Genomic DNA, 15183 nt, shown 5'->3' with positions numbered 1-15183 from the left:
GTGGCTGTGAACAATCCCAGCACCGGAAAGGCAGAGGCACACAGATCTTTGGAGTCCCCGGCCAGTCTAGTCTCCATAGCCGGCTCCAGTCTGTCAGGAAATTCCTTTTCCCAAATTCTGCCAGTTAGACGAAAGCCAACATTCCTCAGGAACTTATGAAACTGGTTGTCATCTACCAAAGAGCCACTTCCCTTAGATCTGGAAGAAGGGACTATGGCTACCTGTGGCACTTCCCAGCCAATCAAAGTTCATGCTGGCCGGCAGGCTTCCTCAGCATCACAAGCACCTGTTACACATTTCAAAGCCCACGCTAGCATCCCGGCCCTTTTCCCCTTCTCGCCTGGAGAGATGGCTCAGTGGTCCCTTCTCCTCTACCCCAAACTCCCTCTAGCTTTCAGCTACACAGTCTCCTTATAACCCGGCTATTCTCCGTGTTCTCTCCGCTCTGCTCCTGCTTCTCTCGCCGTGTTTTCTCTATTCTCTATCCCCATCTCTCCCAGACAGCCTGGCCAGGTCCAGGTTACTTTCTCTCTGCTCTGGACTCGACTAGATGCCTCTGACTGTCCTCTCTTTCATATATACGACAAAAATTTTCCCCTTAGCCATACTATGGAGAGGTCATGTCGTCAGCTTATACATTTTCCAGCCCCTAAAATAATAATAAATCTTTAAAACAACAACAAAACAAAAGTTTGTCCTTGCGTCCTTTGGTGACCCACAGATTCGAACCCTTCGCTCTCCATCCCCTCTGGACTCAGGACTGACTGTCTCCTCCAACCCTCAGCCAGAGCTAACAGTTCGGATCCTTTCTCTTCCCTTTCCCTCAATTCTCCAGAACTGTGTCTGGCTCAAGGACACCAATTCCCTTAGAGCAGACCAGTGCACCAGCTTCTCCACCCTCAACTAAAACCGCCTCGACGTAGTGCTGCACCAACCAATCGGATGCGGCAACATCGGCACACGGGAGGCGGGACCTCTGGCGGACGCCGCCGTTGCCCTTTAGTGTCCGGGCGGAGCTTCCGGCGGGCTTGCTGCGATTGCCTACGACCCAGCATGAGCCGGCCCAGCCGGCTGCAGAGGCAAGTTCTGAGCTTGTACCGAGAGCTGCTGCGCGCCGGGCGGGGAAAACCGGGCGCCGAGGCGCGGGTGCGAGCCGAGTTCCGGCAGCACGCCAGCCTTCCGCGCTCCGACGTGCTGCGTATCGAGTATCTGTACCGCCGGGGACGGCGCCAGCTACAGCTGCTGCGTTCCGGCCACGCCACGGCCATGGGTACCTTCGTGCGCCCGCGGGGCCCGACGGAGGAACCCGGCGACACGGCAACCCAAGGGACCACGCGTAAGGATAGCGATGGCCCAAAGAGTCCTTGTGAAGGCGCAGGAGCACAGGAGACGCGATCCGATGGACGGTGACAGACCCAGAGAATGGTCCCTCCGGACAGTTTAGGGAAGACCGAGACCTCATCTGATTGAAAGTATGTCTTGAGAGACAGCCGAATGTTCTTGATGCATGGTGAAAGATTCGACACTCCCTCACCAAGAAGGTTCCAGGCATGCCGTGGCAACGGTAGGCTGCACCATGTATGCTGTGATGCACTAACCCAAAGTCAAAGAGACCACAAACGCACTTCCTCCTCCCCACGGGGAGCCTAGACACCTCTTTTCTTCTGAGAACACACCCACCCCGCTATCTTGAGGGCATGCCCTTTGCTCTTTCTAACACGGAGAAAATCAGACTTTTAACTGAGCAAGTTTAATAAATACCCTCAGGAACCATGAGAAACTGGCAGTCCGGAGTGGAAAAACGTTGTCCCACGCATTGTGCCAACACAGAATTGTAAGAGAGCGTGGACAGTAGCTCATCAGAGCTGATCAGCCCAAGGCTCTTGGAGAATCCCTCCTGGGTGTTCTAGGAGGCAATCCCTACTCCTGTTTGTCTTCCTCAGAATTCTTGTAGAAAGGAAATAAACGTGAGGTGTGCTTACTTTCTTGACAATTTTCTTAAGGTTTTCTGTCCTGCTGGGTGGTGGTGGTGCATGCCTTTAGTGGGATTATTGGGAGGCAGAGGCAGGCAGATCTCTGTGAGTTCGAGGCCAGCCTGGTCTACAGAACTAGTTCCAGGACAGGCTCCAAAGCTACATAGAGAAACCCTGTTCTTGAAAACCCGGCCGGGGGGGTGGGGGGGGGGTCTATCCTTAGGGATTTGGGGGTTTTGTTGTTGTTGCTATTTCTTTTGAGACACAGTCTTACTATGACGTAGCCTAGGCTGGTATCAGCATTGAGTTCCTTCTGCCTCAGCCTCTAAACTCTGGAAGATCAAGCCTGTACTGCCATGCCAAGGGTCGTGAGGCTGGTGGGAACAAAAGGGAGGAATGTGGGGCTCCAGCTGAGGCTTGCTGTGTGTCAGAAAAAGAGACTATTACTCTATTTACATGTGGCTGTTACCTCATTTGCTACCCCTCGCCATGGGGTGTTAGTTACCTGTTCGTGCCTCATTTTTGTTCATCAAGATGATCTTGATTGGTTTAGTTTTTGTTGTTTTTGAGACACAGATTGACGTATCACAGGCTGGCCTCAGTCTGGCCATGTAAGCGATGATGTACTCCCAGAGCGCTAGGACCACAGGCATGTTCTGCCACAACCCGTGCTGGTGTGTTTGCTTTGTGGTTCTAAGCATGAACCTAGCTGGGGACTTAGGCTTGCTAAGCAAGTGCTCTAACCACTGAACTTCACCTGCTCTTGGTGCCATGAGCTACATAGAGATACTTTATATGAAGAGAGAGAGAGAGAGAGAGAGAGAGAGAGAGAGAGAGAAGGCCGTAGTAATGCACGCCTTTAATCCCAGCACTTGGGAGGCAGAGACAGGCAGGTCTTAGTGAGTTCAAGGCCAACTTGGTCTACAAAGTGAGTTCCAGAACAGCCAGGACTGTTACACAAAGAAACCTTGTCTCAATAAACCAAAAAGAAAGAAAGGAAGGAAGGAAAAGAAAACAGGGCCAGAAAGATAGATCAGTGGATAAAGGAGTTTGGTGCCAAGCCTGACGAACTGAGTTCAAATCCTAGGGACCACACAGTAGAAGATGAGGACTAACTATGGCAATTTGTCCTTTGATGTCCACATGCATGTGTGCATGCACATAAATCACTAGATAAATGTATTTAGAAAAATAGCCCATAAGGAAAGATTCTCTGATGCATTCCTTAGCTACTGGTTTACACTCACGCTTAGCGTAGAGTCTCCTAGAAGCCACTGCTTCCCAGATCCTTAGTACCCGTTTGTGTATTTCCAGTAACCATTTCAATTTTCTTTGAAGACAAACTTCCTCTTTAGTCTCCATGGTCCCAGCAGAACTGTGGCCCCCGGTGAAGGTAGAACATGAGGTATAAGCCAGAGGAGCCCTGCTTGGGACTTTGTGTGGAAGTTTAAAGGGAAAGGGACGCTATTGGCTGCTAAATTGATGGGACAATCTGGCCACTAGGTTATGAACAAAGTGGGGGCGGGTGCAGAGATGGAGACACCATTTGGGATTTGGTTATGCCAGAAGTCATGAATTTCTCAGTTACCCACACAACTAAATTCCCATTCCATTAAAGTCAGGGCAGACTTGGCTTTAGTCACTTGATCCTGTGTGGCCTCAGCCCTGATTTCTGTTTGCCCCTGGCTACAGTGGGTCTTGTCAGGGTTCTGGGAATTCAAGGTGTATGTTCTGTGTGCAGCTTGGAAACCCACACAGAGTGAAGCTGTGTACATCTGGAGCCAGCCAGGGAGGAGGAGCTGTGCTCAGTGCACATCTGGGGCCAGCACAGGGAGGAGGGGCTGTGCTCAGTGTACATCTGGAGCAGCACAGGGAGGAGGGGCTGTGCTCAGTGTACATCTGGGGCCAGCACAGGGAGGAGGGGCTGTGCTCTGTGCACATCTGGAGCAGCACAAGGAGGAGGGGCTGTGCTCAATGTACATCTGGGGCCAGCACAGGACTCCGCCTCATTCCTACCTCTTCCCCTGTACCTTAGGCTTGAGACTAGACTAGCCTAGTGTCAAGACCTCAGGAGTCTGTACTAGAGGTGTGGCTCAATGGTGGAGTACCTGCCCGGCATGTGCCAGGCCCTGGGTTTCATTCCCAGCAACACAGAACAGGAACTTTTTTTTTTAAGATTTATTTATTTATTTTGTATACAGCATTCTGCCTCCATGTATGCCCGCATGCCAGAAGAGGGCACCAGATCTCATTACAGATGGTTGTAAGCCACCATGTGGTTGCTGGGAATTGAACTCAGGACCTCTGGAAGAGCAGCCAGTGCTCTTAACCTCTGAGCCATCTCTCCAGCCCCAGAACAGGAATATTAACTAGGCCTGAAGGCACACATCTATAATCCCAGTCCTCTGGAGGTTGAGGAAAACTGGGGGTTCAAAACTGCCCTGGCCTGTGTGGTAAGACCCTACCAGGGAAAAATATCTCCCAGAAAAGAGGGTGTCTCACAATTCTGAGCTAGTGATAACTCAGCCTGCACACCCTCCCTGTAGAATGTGGGCACATCCCCAGAATGAATGTGAGACCGCATGGGTGTTGGCTGCTCACCCACCTGCCTCAGCCTCGCACCTGCCTCTAACTTCCGGTGGCAGGTGCCATCTGCGCTATTCTTTTTCTCCCAGCCCCCAGAGACGAAGTGTTCACGGAAGGATAGGCAGACAGGACATATTAGGGAGTCTGCCTTCCCAGGAAGAGACCTCTCTGGGGAGGTGTGGAAGCCTGGAACAAGTTCGAGTGTGCTCCCTATGGTTTCCCAGGGTCCCCAGCCATTTGGTACTCTGGGTACCGATAGCAGCCACCAGCTTCCTCCCTTTCCTGGACCGCATCCTCCTCTCCTACCACTCTTCCTTTTGTCAGCTCTGGAACCAACAGCTTGGGCTTTAATCTTGCATTACAGTCTGGGAAACCTCAATTAAGGTAGGATCCTCCAGTCCTGTGTTCTACCCTCAGACACAGGAGTGTAGAAGAGGCCGTCGAAACATATCCAGGCTGTCTTGTCTCTGTTTCCAAGTTCTCAAAACACTCAATGTTTTCAGCCATCTTTGGAAAAGTAACCATTTAATGCACATGTCTGGACCATGGACTCAGATTGGAGGGAGACCATTGACATAGCTGAGCACCAGGTAGGGCGTCCTGGCCAGTCGGGCATGAGGACAGCAGGGGACCCCTGACAAGGGCAGCAACAATGTGGCACCCACCAGAAGGAAGAAGAGAAGGAGAAAGAAGAGCGTCAGGGGTCGCCTGGAAGCAGAAGCCGGGACCCTGAGAAGAGACAGATTATTGAGACGGGTGGGCTGCCACCATGACCCCTCTTGCCCACATCCCTGCCCCATTCTCACCTGGGATCCACCTCCAGCATCACATCCGGTGGACTAGGAGACGCTTGTCTCTTCTTGTCCTGTGGGAGACAGGAGCCAGCAGCTCAATGAATGGCAGTGACACTTACGTGGGGACATTCTCTCTCTACTCTAGACCTACAGGGCTACCTTTATTTCTCCTTTCCTGGCACTCTTGAACTGCACATGAATTTATAGTGTGGTAGGTGTCTGCCCATACCTGTCCTTCGTGTGTCCACTGCCCTTTTCCTGATAACATTGCTGGGATGGTGTGTGGGTGCCTAAACTGACTTCCACTCTCCCCTCTTCTGTGATGGAACACATGACTCAGACCTGGCCAATCAGAGCACTCTGACTAGTTCCAGGGTGCAGCCTGTGACCCAAGATGGCCAGGTGAAGTCAGGCCTGGGACTTCGGCCACTGCTAGTAGGTCAGGGGTCATAAGGGTAGGTTGGTAAAGCAGAGAGAAGGGACTGTAGTGACTGGGGATGGAGAGGAGGCCAAAAGACAGAGATGGAGCCCTGATAACATTTTAGGTCCTGAATTCGTGACGTGTGTGGCGGTCAGTATGGACTGGATCTCTTTTATTTGCCGTCAGCATCCTCCACTGTCCTGGCTCACCTGAGGCTTCCGGAGATGCCTTCGGTGGTGAGCTGCTAAATGTTTCCGGTGGCCGAGCCCCAACGTGAGCAGGTCCTGTGGGAAGAGAAAGGCTCGTGGTTCTTGGAAGACTGGAAGCATGGTTTACAGAAGGCTCTGGAAGGAGACAAAATTATGCAGGCACACAGCTCTCATGGGGAAATCAGAGGGGCGGAGCCCAAGAAACCAAGAAGAGAGAAACTACTTATTCATTCACTCAACAAATATTTCATGAGTGTCTGTTACACACCCAGGCACAGTTCTAGGAGACGTGGTGAGGATGAAAATGGGCAACATCCTGGCCCCTGGGGAGATGAACATTCTACCCGAATTAACAAGTGAATGGATATCAAGCTGCGGTGAGGAGTGTCAGGAAATAATGGGTCACATCAGCTCTCTGGAGAGGCTGGACTGAGAGGGGAGAGGTGAGCTGGGCATGCATCCAGGGCTTAGGTGGGAGTGAGGCTGGTGTGCTCGGAGGGGCAGGATTGTGTTTGTGGCACAGGGAAGAGCAGAACGACAGGACGAAGGTTAAGAGGAAAGAGAAACAGAGCAGAAGAGAATCATGGTGACGTTTATGGTGGACGTAGATAGGTGGGCATGCCGGTGCATGCCTATAATCCCAGCACTTAACAGACTAAGACATGAGGATTGTGAGTTCAAAGCCAGCCTGTGCTGCATAACGTGAATTGTCTAAAAGGAGCGAGGCAGAGAGGCTTAGAGGGGGAGACAGAACCAAGTCCTCCTAGAAAGACAGCCACACTAAAAAGTGCAGAAATACCCTATGGTGCCCAGCCAAGTAGGGGGGCCTTTGGGGGGACAAATCTCACCTCAAGGCCCTGTCCGCTGCCCTGGGGTCCCCTGTAGCCACACAGCTCACAGGGAACTCCTGGTATCCGAGATATCTTCTTCCCTGAGGGCCCAAGACCCCCAACATCCCCTGCTGGGTCCCATTCCAACTCTGCAGGAGTCGGGAAGGTACTAGGTGCCCAGGGCCCCCAGATTCCACCAGGTGTTGGCCCGTCTGAGTCTCCCTCAACTTCCAAGTCCTGGTCCAGGAAGTTGGCCTTCTCAAGCACCTGGAGCAGAAGGTAGATGTCATGGGAGTTGGGGGATTAGGTCCTGGGCTGGGGACGACCAGGGCAGACCCTACCAGGCTATAGCTGATCAGCTGGGCCTGTAGCTGCCAGAGTCGTTGGAAGATGGTATCTCGGTGGGTTCCAAGGGCCCTCAGGACCCGCTCCAGAGATGCCCAGGCCCTGGGCTCACTCCTCTCTGCCAACCCCTCACCAAATGCCAGTAATGCATCCACACGCTCTGCTGCCCCTCGTAGCTCTGCCTGCAGGGCCTGAGACAGACGGTTAGACACTCTCACACATTGACAGTGATACCAGACCCCCCCAAACCTGGAGTTATCTCCTCCTCCATGCCCTATGCAGAAGTCGGAATATGTACTAACCCCACATTCCACCCCAGGAAGCTTGCACCCGTGCCTAGGACTCTGCCTGCTCTCCCATATCCTAACCTTCCCCTGCCCACCTGCAGCTGGACCATCCTGCTGTGGGCCAGTGTCCATGATCCCAGGCCTTGTTCCAGGTCCTGTAGCTGGAAGCTCAATCCCAACAGACAAAGATGGAGACTGTCCTGCTCAGTTTCTAGTACTTCCAGGCCAGAGACAGCATGCTGAGGATTCCAGGGGCCAAGTCAGGGCCAGTGGGCCAACGCGACACACCCTCTCCCATCCCGGCTGCTGCTCTGTGGATGCTTTTCTGGAGCACTGCCCATCTCCAGAGCAACCTGGGGCTGCTCCCACTGAGCAGCCTTTCACCCCAAGGCTGGAGACAACTAAATCAAGATCTTCAGGCTCTCGAGCCTATAAGAAACCTCTTCATACTGGTCTAAACTGGGAGGGATAATGGAGCAGAATGAGGCTGTACTAAGGCCATTAATGAAATTATGATGTCCAGCTTGGCAATAGAGATACATACTTAAAATCCCAGCTCTCTCAGGCAAGAGAACTGAAGGTTCAAGGCCAGCCTGAGCTACACAGTGAAAGCCTGTCTAAAATAGGGAGGTGGGGGAAGCTGGCTCAGTGGATAGTGTTTTCTGTGGTGACTCGAGTTTGGATCCCCAGAACACAAAGAACCAAGCGTGTGGCACCGTTCACCGCCAGTGCTGGAGAGGTCGAGGCCGGCGGGTCCCTGTGGCTCACTGGCCAGCCAACCTGGCCAAATCAGTGGGAGACCCTGTCTCAGAAAATACAGTGGAGAGTGTCTGAGCGACATTGCCCTGCTGGGCTCCACGGGCATGTGCACCTGCCCTCATTTATGCACACACAATAAATACACAAAGATTTAAAAACATTTGCAGTACTTCTGTGCTGATTAGCAAATAAATATCCTTACAGTGTCCCTTCCCCCCACTGACACCCAACACCTCCTCCGAATTATTTGTTCCTAGAGCAAGAGGCATATTCTAGGGACCGGAGGAAGTGGGACTGGCCCAAAAGGTGTGGCCAGCTCACCTCACGGGGCTTGCCCCCATCTTGATGCTCACGGGAAGAGGCCAGGGGTAGTCTTGGGGCGCTGCTGGCAGGCTCAGTGTCCTTCAGTTCACCTGTGACGTGTTCAGGAGGGCCCAAGGAGGCCTGGGCCTGCTCTGACCTAGAGATAGGGAATGCTGATGGGCCCTGTGTGAGCCACTGTACCTCATTTTCCACCCAAACCCCATTCCCAGTGTCCTCCACGTCTTTACTCAATCATGGTCGCATGTGGCCCTTTCCACGGTCCCCTCCCTTGGAGCCAGATATCAAGCCCCAGTCCCCACCTGTTTGTCTCCTCTGCAGGCATGATGGTCCATCCAGCAACGTCCAGCTCCCTAGGAGCACCCTGAGGCTGACTGAGGGGCTCTGAGGAGAATCCATGGCCAAGAGCTGGGAACAGGGCCATCGCTGTGGAGGGGGGGGGGGCAGTCAGGTGAGGACGTCGGTCAGCGACTTCTTCTCGGCCAGGCCCCCGTGCTTCTTCCTCAGCAGGCTATTTCCAAGCCAGAGGCTACAGAGAGGCCCAGGGGCCGGCCTGGCTCCACCCCTTCCAGCAGGAACCTGGACCCAAGAAACCTGATGCCCTGATGAGGTAGATACTTAACTCCTTCCTCCCCAGCAGGAGAGCCTAACCTTCCCAAATAACCACCCCACTCCCACCCCGGCCGCAGCCATCCCTTTGACACAGAAAACTCCACTCATCCCCTCAAACCCAGCATCCTGTCACCTTCAGGGACCCACGTATCTGACCACCGGGGCACATTCCTTTGTCTAAGCACCTGGTAACTCAAGCCTGTCTGTCATTTTAGGCTAGAGGATCTCATGTTCAAAGCCAGCCTGGGCAACTTGTGGAGAGCCTGCCTCAAAACTAAAAAAAGGAAATTGTTGCTAGGGTTATAGATTAGCTGAGCAGCGCTAAACTATATATGCTATATATAAACAACATTTGTCCAGCATCCAAGAAGCTCTGGGTTCTATCCCCGGTACTGGAGAGGGGGCGGGGAGGAAGGAAACCACAGCGTCTGTTCCCACCTAGTAAAAAATCCAAAACAAGAAAAGGTATTTTCGGTTTATTTGGAACGGCGTCCTCTCCACGGTTTCCACAGTTACTGGAAAAATAAATAACCCTGGACGGCCACCTCTACCCTAGGGTTCCAAGGCCACAGAACCGGCAGGACTTGAGCTTCACTTGCTCAGCAGGAGGCTGGCGCGCAGCACGCGGGGCACGCGGCGAATGGTCAGGGAGACGCGGGTGCCGCGCACCAAGTGGGCTCCGGGCAGCGCCGATTGGCACGCAGCTGCATTGGGCGGCAGCGAGGCGGCATTCAGCTCATCCACATGAGTGGCTGCGATGCCGTGGAGCAGGTGAGTGTAAGCAGTGCCCCGGAGCACCAGCAGGCTGCGCGGTTCCACCAGCAGCGAGGTGATGGGCTGTGGAGGCGGCCGGGGCTGCGGGAGCCGGTTGATGGTCAGTAGATATCCCGAGTTTGAAAAGTCAGCAGGAGTCAACAGTTGCTCAGGGGACAAGGGTCGGCAAGCCCCCAGGGTGGGTGAAAGCTTTGGTGGCTGAGGAGTGGCAATCTACAGGTTCTGGGGACAAGGCTATTGGGGAAGGAAGCCCTGTGTTTAAGTGGGGAGGACGCGGGGCCTACGCTCCGGATGAAGACATCAAGGGTCACTATACTGTGAGAACTTCAGCTGGCATCCGAGAGACTGGGACAGATCCATGCAGGGGTCAGCTGGGAGTACACTCACTGCTGGGGCCAGGCTCAAAGGGCGTGGTCAACGCCAGGACTGGGATGTTAAAGACCTGGTAGCCCAAGGTGTTCTAGAGCATGGGGGAGCATGTAGAGCTAGGGGAGGCTTCAGTCAGGAATGGTATTGCAGGAGGCCTGAGTGGGAGGAGTGAAAAGAGGGTAGTGCTCAGAGGGGGCTGGGAAATATCAGGCCCTGTGTTCAGGCGGGGATTCTACAAACACTGGGGTATCAAGAATGCATGACTTAAGGGCCACAAGACAGAGATCGGGGTGTTAGGTGTGCCCAACACAGCCATGTGATAATGAATTGAGGAAGTCTTGGGGTCACAGAGCATATGACCAGAGCAGCAAGACACCAATGTTGAGGTGCCCTGAACGTACTACACAGTATATTGGAGCCAAGCATGGGGGCACATGCCTGTAACCCCAGCACTTGGGAGGATGGGGGGCAGGAAGATGGCAACTGTGAGGCCATCCTAGACTACAGAAATACTCAAAAATAAACAGGAATAATTTTTAAAGAGTTTGGTGGAACACTCTGTTGAGATCAAATGGTTTGTGGGTGTGTCACAGTCATGGAACACCCCAAAGAAGTAGTAGGGATCTGTGGACATTGTGGCATCCAGAGCATCACACAGGCCAACTGGTCGGGTACGGGTGGGCTGGCTCTCCGGGAGAAAGTAGGGATGCCCAGCCAGGGGCAGGGAAACATGTCTGGGCGTTAGGAATCGTCTGGAGACAGGTAGAATCAGACTGTCCTGGAGTATATGGGATGTCAGGTGTTGGAATGCCCCAAATGCGTGGGATGTTATCTTAGGACCCACCTGTTCTATGGGGACATCATCCTCTGGCTGCCGAGGTTCATAGAAATCAAGGACAGTGTGGGAGCCCAGGCTGATGGTGCTGACGGTTGGGTAATACAGTGGTCCATCTTCATGAGGCTGGGGAGGAAAGGGGCGCGAGGGATGGCCAGGGCAGGAGCCTACCCCACTCCATTAAATCAAAGTGGGGTTCCCAAGCTGGGATAAGGAGTTAAGTGCCTAGGTAGGATGTGTAGCTGCTCAGCGAGGGGGCAAACATAAAGGTTACCCTTCCTCTTGACGATTTGGAGATCTGGGGGAGGTAGGTACCAAGGGAACTGGGATGAGGGTATGTGGTTACCATGATGCCCTCCCCAGGCAGATACTGGTTCACAAGGACATGGTTAGCTGGGAGACCCCCAAAAAGGCTGAGGTCAGACACTTTGTCCACATAGCGCTGAAGCCATGGAGGAAGTCGCTCAGGAACCATTCCCCGGGGATGGGGGAGCCCACCTGCAGAGTACAAAGGAGCCTTGGCATCTGGCGTCCCCATTAGGGATACTCCAGTGGTTGGAAGCATCCCTCCCCACTGAGTTTTGGAGACCACTACTGACCTTTCTGAAGTTTTCTTCAAAGCACTTGGCCCTTAGAGATACTCTCAGACACTCAGTAAACCCCAATCCCTCAAGGTCACCACCAAGCCCTGAATCATCCTGGATCTGGGCCCCCTGGAGTGCTTGGAGAGAGCTCCACATTTTGAAACCATTGGAACTGAGCCCTTCCTCACATCCTTAGCTAGGAACACTTACCCCAATTCTGCAGCTTTCTTCCAGACAGCTGGGTCCACTTTGGCTTTGGGGCATTGAAAACCTAGGAGGTGGGGGAATAGGTTTTCAGGATCTTCGCACGAACACTGGCACAGGGGCTTTCTAGTGGGGGCAGAAACAGGCTCTCTGGAGCTTGTCTGGAGGTTCCAGTTGGGGACAGCAGCTTTTTAATATAATCTGGCTGAAGAAGAATGATCCTCCACTATCAAGAGTTTAGCTTCAGCTGGGCATGGTGGTGCACTTTTAATCCCAGCACTCAGGGGGTAGGCAGAGGCAAGCGAATCTCTGTGAGTTTGAGACCAGCCTGGTTTACAAAGTGAGCTGTTACAGAGAGAAACCCTGTCTCAAAAAACAAACCAAACAAACAAACAAAAAAAAAAACAAAGTTTCACTCTGAGGTGGATACTCATAAAGACATGGGAAGCTCAGGGACTAGCCAGCCAATCAGCTACCTCGACCTTGGCAATCAAGGGGTAACAGATGTCCTATCCAGACTGTACCCACAGCCGGAAATGGGATTCTTCTCCTGGTGTGCTATGTTCCCAGATTTTTTTTTCCATTGGATAGGGTCTCTGTAGCCCAGATTGGCAGATTGGCCTTGAAATCCCTACAGAGAAGGGTGAGTGACTGTGAATTCCTGACTCTCCCACACCCACCTTCCCAGTGCTGGCATTATAGGCATGTGCCACCACACCCAACTTGGGCGATCACAACTAGGGAGAATGAGCTCTGAAACTTTCTTGTTCCCAAAGCTCTAGGGTTGCTCTAAGCTGTTCCTGTCAGGAATGTGATCTCAACAACACTCTTGTTTTAGAGGTTAGACTGGGCTACCTCAATATAGAGAATGTGGGTTTCACAACTGCATCCCTGGGCTGGTGGAGGTGTGCCTCAATGGTAGAGTGCATGCCTAGCATGCAAAGGCCCAGATCCCACACCCCCTCCCCAGCAGGATCACACACACATGCTCACTTGCACGCACGCATCGCATCCTCCTTCCAAAGAATATATTTGCTTTTCTCCTAAGCCTCTACAGAAGGCTTTATTTTGTTACTTTGCTGTCTTGTTGCAAACAAGAGCTCACTAGACAGGACTGGAGAGCTGACTCAGCGGTTAAGAGCACTGGCTGCTCTTGCAGAGGACCCAGGTTCACTTCCTAGCACCCACCTGCTGGCTCACAACCATCTGTATCTCCAGTTTCAGGGGATCCGATACATCTTCTAGCCTTCTCGGGCACTGTGCAGAGGCAGTACACATACATACATGCAGAAAAAAAACACTCATACGTGTGAAAGAGTTCTTTAAAAATCTAAGAAAACTAGGCGGATCTCTGTGAGTTCAAGGCCAGCCTAGTCTACAAGAGTTAGTTCCGGGGCTGGAGAGATGGCTCAGAGGTTAAGAGCACTGGCTGCACTTCCAGAGGTCTTGAGTTCAATTCCCAGCAACCACATGGTGGCTCACAACCATCTGTACTGAGATCTGGCGCCCTCTTCTGGCGTGTGGGCATACATGGAGGCAGAATGTTGTATACATAATAAATAAATCTTAAAAAAAAAAAAAAAAAAAAAAAAGAGTTAGTTCCAGGTAAGGCTCCAAAGCTACAGAGAAACCCTGTCTCGAAAACCCTTACCTCACCCCCCACACACACAAAAGTCCTGAAATTTGGGATTCTCCTGCCTCAGCTTCCCTCTTGCTGGGATTACAAGTATGTGTCACAGCTGGCTCAGAAAACTCTTTGGGACAGACTAAGCAATGGCTGAAAGAGAGACAGAAGCATGAGGGTGCTGAGACACTCTCCTCGTCAGGGTTTTCACTGGTGTTGCACGCGTTCATACGGGGACTGAATGTCTGAATGTTGGAGAGGAATATGGCACGACGGGAAAGATGGACAAGAAGGGCACGGGGGTCACCTGTCGAAGCAAATACTCCTCTTCTTCCTTAGAGATGAAGTCGGGGACATAGTAGATTAGAGGCGGTGCCTGTAATGGAGAGACTGCCCTTAGGATGACGGTTCTTAACCTGTGGGGTCTTGACCTCTTTGGGGTCAAATGACCCTTTCTCAGTGACCACCACAGACCACAGGAAAACACAGATTATTTACATTACGAGTCACAACAATAGCAAAAGTACAGTCATGAAGTGGCAATGAAATAATCTTATGGTTTGGGGGTCACCACAGCATGAGGAACTGTACTAAAGGGTCTCAGCGTTAGGAAGGTTCAGAACCACCGCCCTAGGATGAGGCCCTTTGCCCAACAGGAACCTATCATGACTGAGCAACCTTTCCTTTTGGAGAGGGAAAGGCCAGACTCCAGTTCAAGGAAGTTGGGGGTTGGAAGTGGGCGCGGGGCTAGACTCTGAGAAGAAGTGGGGCAGTCTGTCACTCCACCCCACCCTACACCGTTCTGTCCCCACATTCCTCCTCTACACCCCCAGTCCTGCCAACCTGCTCCACCCTGAATGGCTCCAGGGCTGGGACTCTGGTGTCCTGCTCCTCCATGGGTACCGACTCCTTGTGTGCCATCCTGTGGGGAGGGGTGCACCCGTAAGTCCCCAAGCCTCCTATTTCGGCTGTGCCAGCCTTCCTTTCACTTCAGCAGAGGCCAGACCCTACTCTGACACTTCCTATATACTTCAGCCTTTAAAACCAGAGTTCTCCGTTTCTCAAACGTCACCCAGTGAGCCCCCCAATCCCAGCCCCGCTATCAGCAGTCAGCTTACTCCTCCAAGGCTCTGTCCACCGTGCTCCCCGAACCACACACGATCTTCCCAAGCCTCACAGAGAACACCCTCTGAGCCCACACATGAAGACTTTCTCGAAAGCTCCACACGGGCCCCAGAACTCTGCAACCGAAAGCATAGGTACCTCAGAGCCTAAAGACCTTCCTCTCACCTCAGCCCCTTCAGATCAAAACATCCCTGCTCCCCTAATCTGAGCTTTCTCAGACTTGTCAATCCCCCGCCTCCTCTGATCTCCCCACCCGGGACCCTCTCTGACTTCCCTTGCCGAGTGGCTCCTTCACTTCAGCACCCCGGGACCTGAGCAAGACTGCAGAACCTCTCAGCCCCCCGACTCTGAGTGTTAGGATTCCACACTCTGAGCCCCCTTATATCCCCACTTTCAGCCCTTTGGACACTCACCTCTACAGACCCAGACACCCGCCCCCGCCCCCCGCCACAGACACAAACACAAAAACCTGACCGTCCACAGTGTCTCCTCCAATTTCCAGACTCAACACCCTCATGCTCGCCCGCCCCC

The 15183-nt window shown here is 52.8% G+C and overlaps 3 protein-coding genes across 3 annotated transcripts; 1 reads left to right on the top strand and 2 right to left on the bottom strand.

Annotated features, from left to right (window-relative positions):
* Positions 1 to 981: 981 nt before the first annotated feature.
* Sdhaf1 (succinate dehydrogenase complex assembly factor 1) lies at positions 982 to 1981 on the top strand. The gene has a single exon (XM_050119229.1). It carries the CDS (start codon positions 1054 to 1056, stop codon positions 1408 to 1410), a length of 357 nt encoding a protein of 118 aa, XP_049975186.1. The 5' UTR covers positions 982 to 1053; the 3' UTR covers positions 1411 to 1981.
* Positions 1982 to 4185: 2204 nt separating this feature from the next.
* Positions 4186 to 11240, bottom strand: Syne4 (spectrin repeat containing nuclear envelope family member 4). The gene is made up of 9 exons (XM_050119220.1): positions 11125 to 11240; positions 8828 to 8951; positions 8526 to 8664; positions 7541 to 7684; positions 7155 to 7349; positions 6832 to 7080; positions 5984 to 6058; positions 5366 to 5424; positions 4186 to 5288 (listed from the first exon to the last, which is right to left on the bottom strand). The coding sequence occupies exons 2-9, from the start codon at positions 8947 to 8949 to the stop codon at positions 5111 to 5113; spliced, it is 1161 nt and encodes a 386-aa protein (XP_049975177.1). The 5' UTR covers positions 8950 to 8951; positions 11125 to 11240; the 3' UTR covers positions 4186 to 5110.
* On the bottom strand, positions 9599 to 15135 carry Alkbh6 (alkB homolog 6). Its single transcript, XM_050119224.1, has 7 exons — positions 15108 to 15135; positions 14371 to 14449; positions 13835 to 13903; positions 11910 to 11970; positions 11462 to 11613; positions 11125 to 11241; positions 9599 to 9992 (listed from the first exon to the last, which is right to left on the bottom strand). The coding sequence occupies exons 2-7, from the start codon at positions 14446 to 14448 to the stop codon at positions 9729 to 9731; spliced, it is 741 nt and encodes a 246-aa protein (XP_049975181.1). The 5' UTR covers position 14449; positions 15108 to 15135; the 3' UTR covers positions 9599 to 9728.
* Positions 15136 to 15183: the final 48 nt, after the last annotated feature.

The sequence above is a fragment of the Alexandromys fortis genome, unplaced genomic scaffold (assembly GCF_014885135.2).
Source record: "Alexandromys fortis isolate MF-2015 unplaced genomic scaffold, M_Fortis_MF-2015_v1.1 scaffold_140, whole genome shotgun sequence".
In the NCBI taxonomy this organism is placed as follows: Eukaryota; Metazoa; Chordata; class Mammalia; order Rodentia; family Cricetidae; genus Alexandromys; species Alexandromys fortis.
Note: the sequence above shows the minus strand (reverse complement) of the source record. Positions and strands in the feature narration are given on the sequence as shown.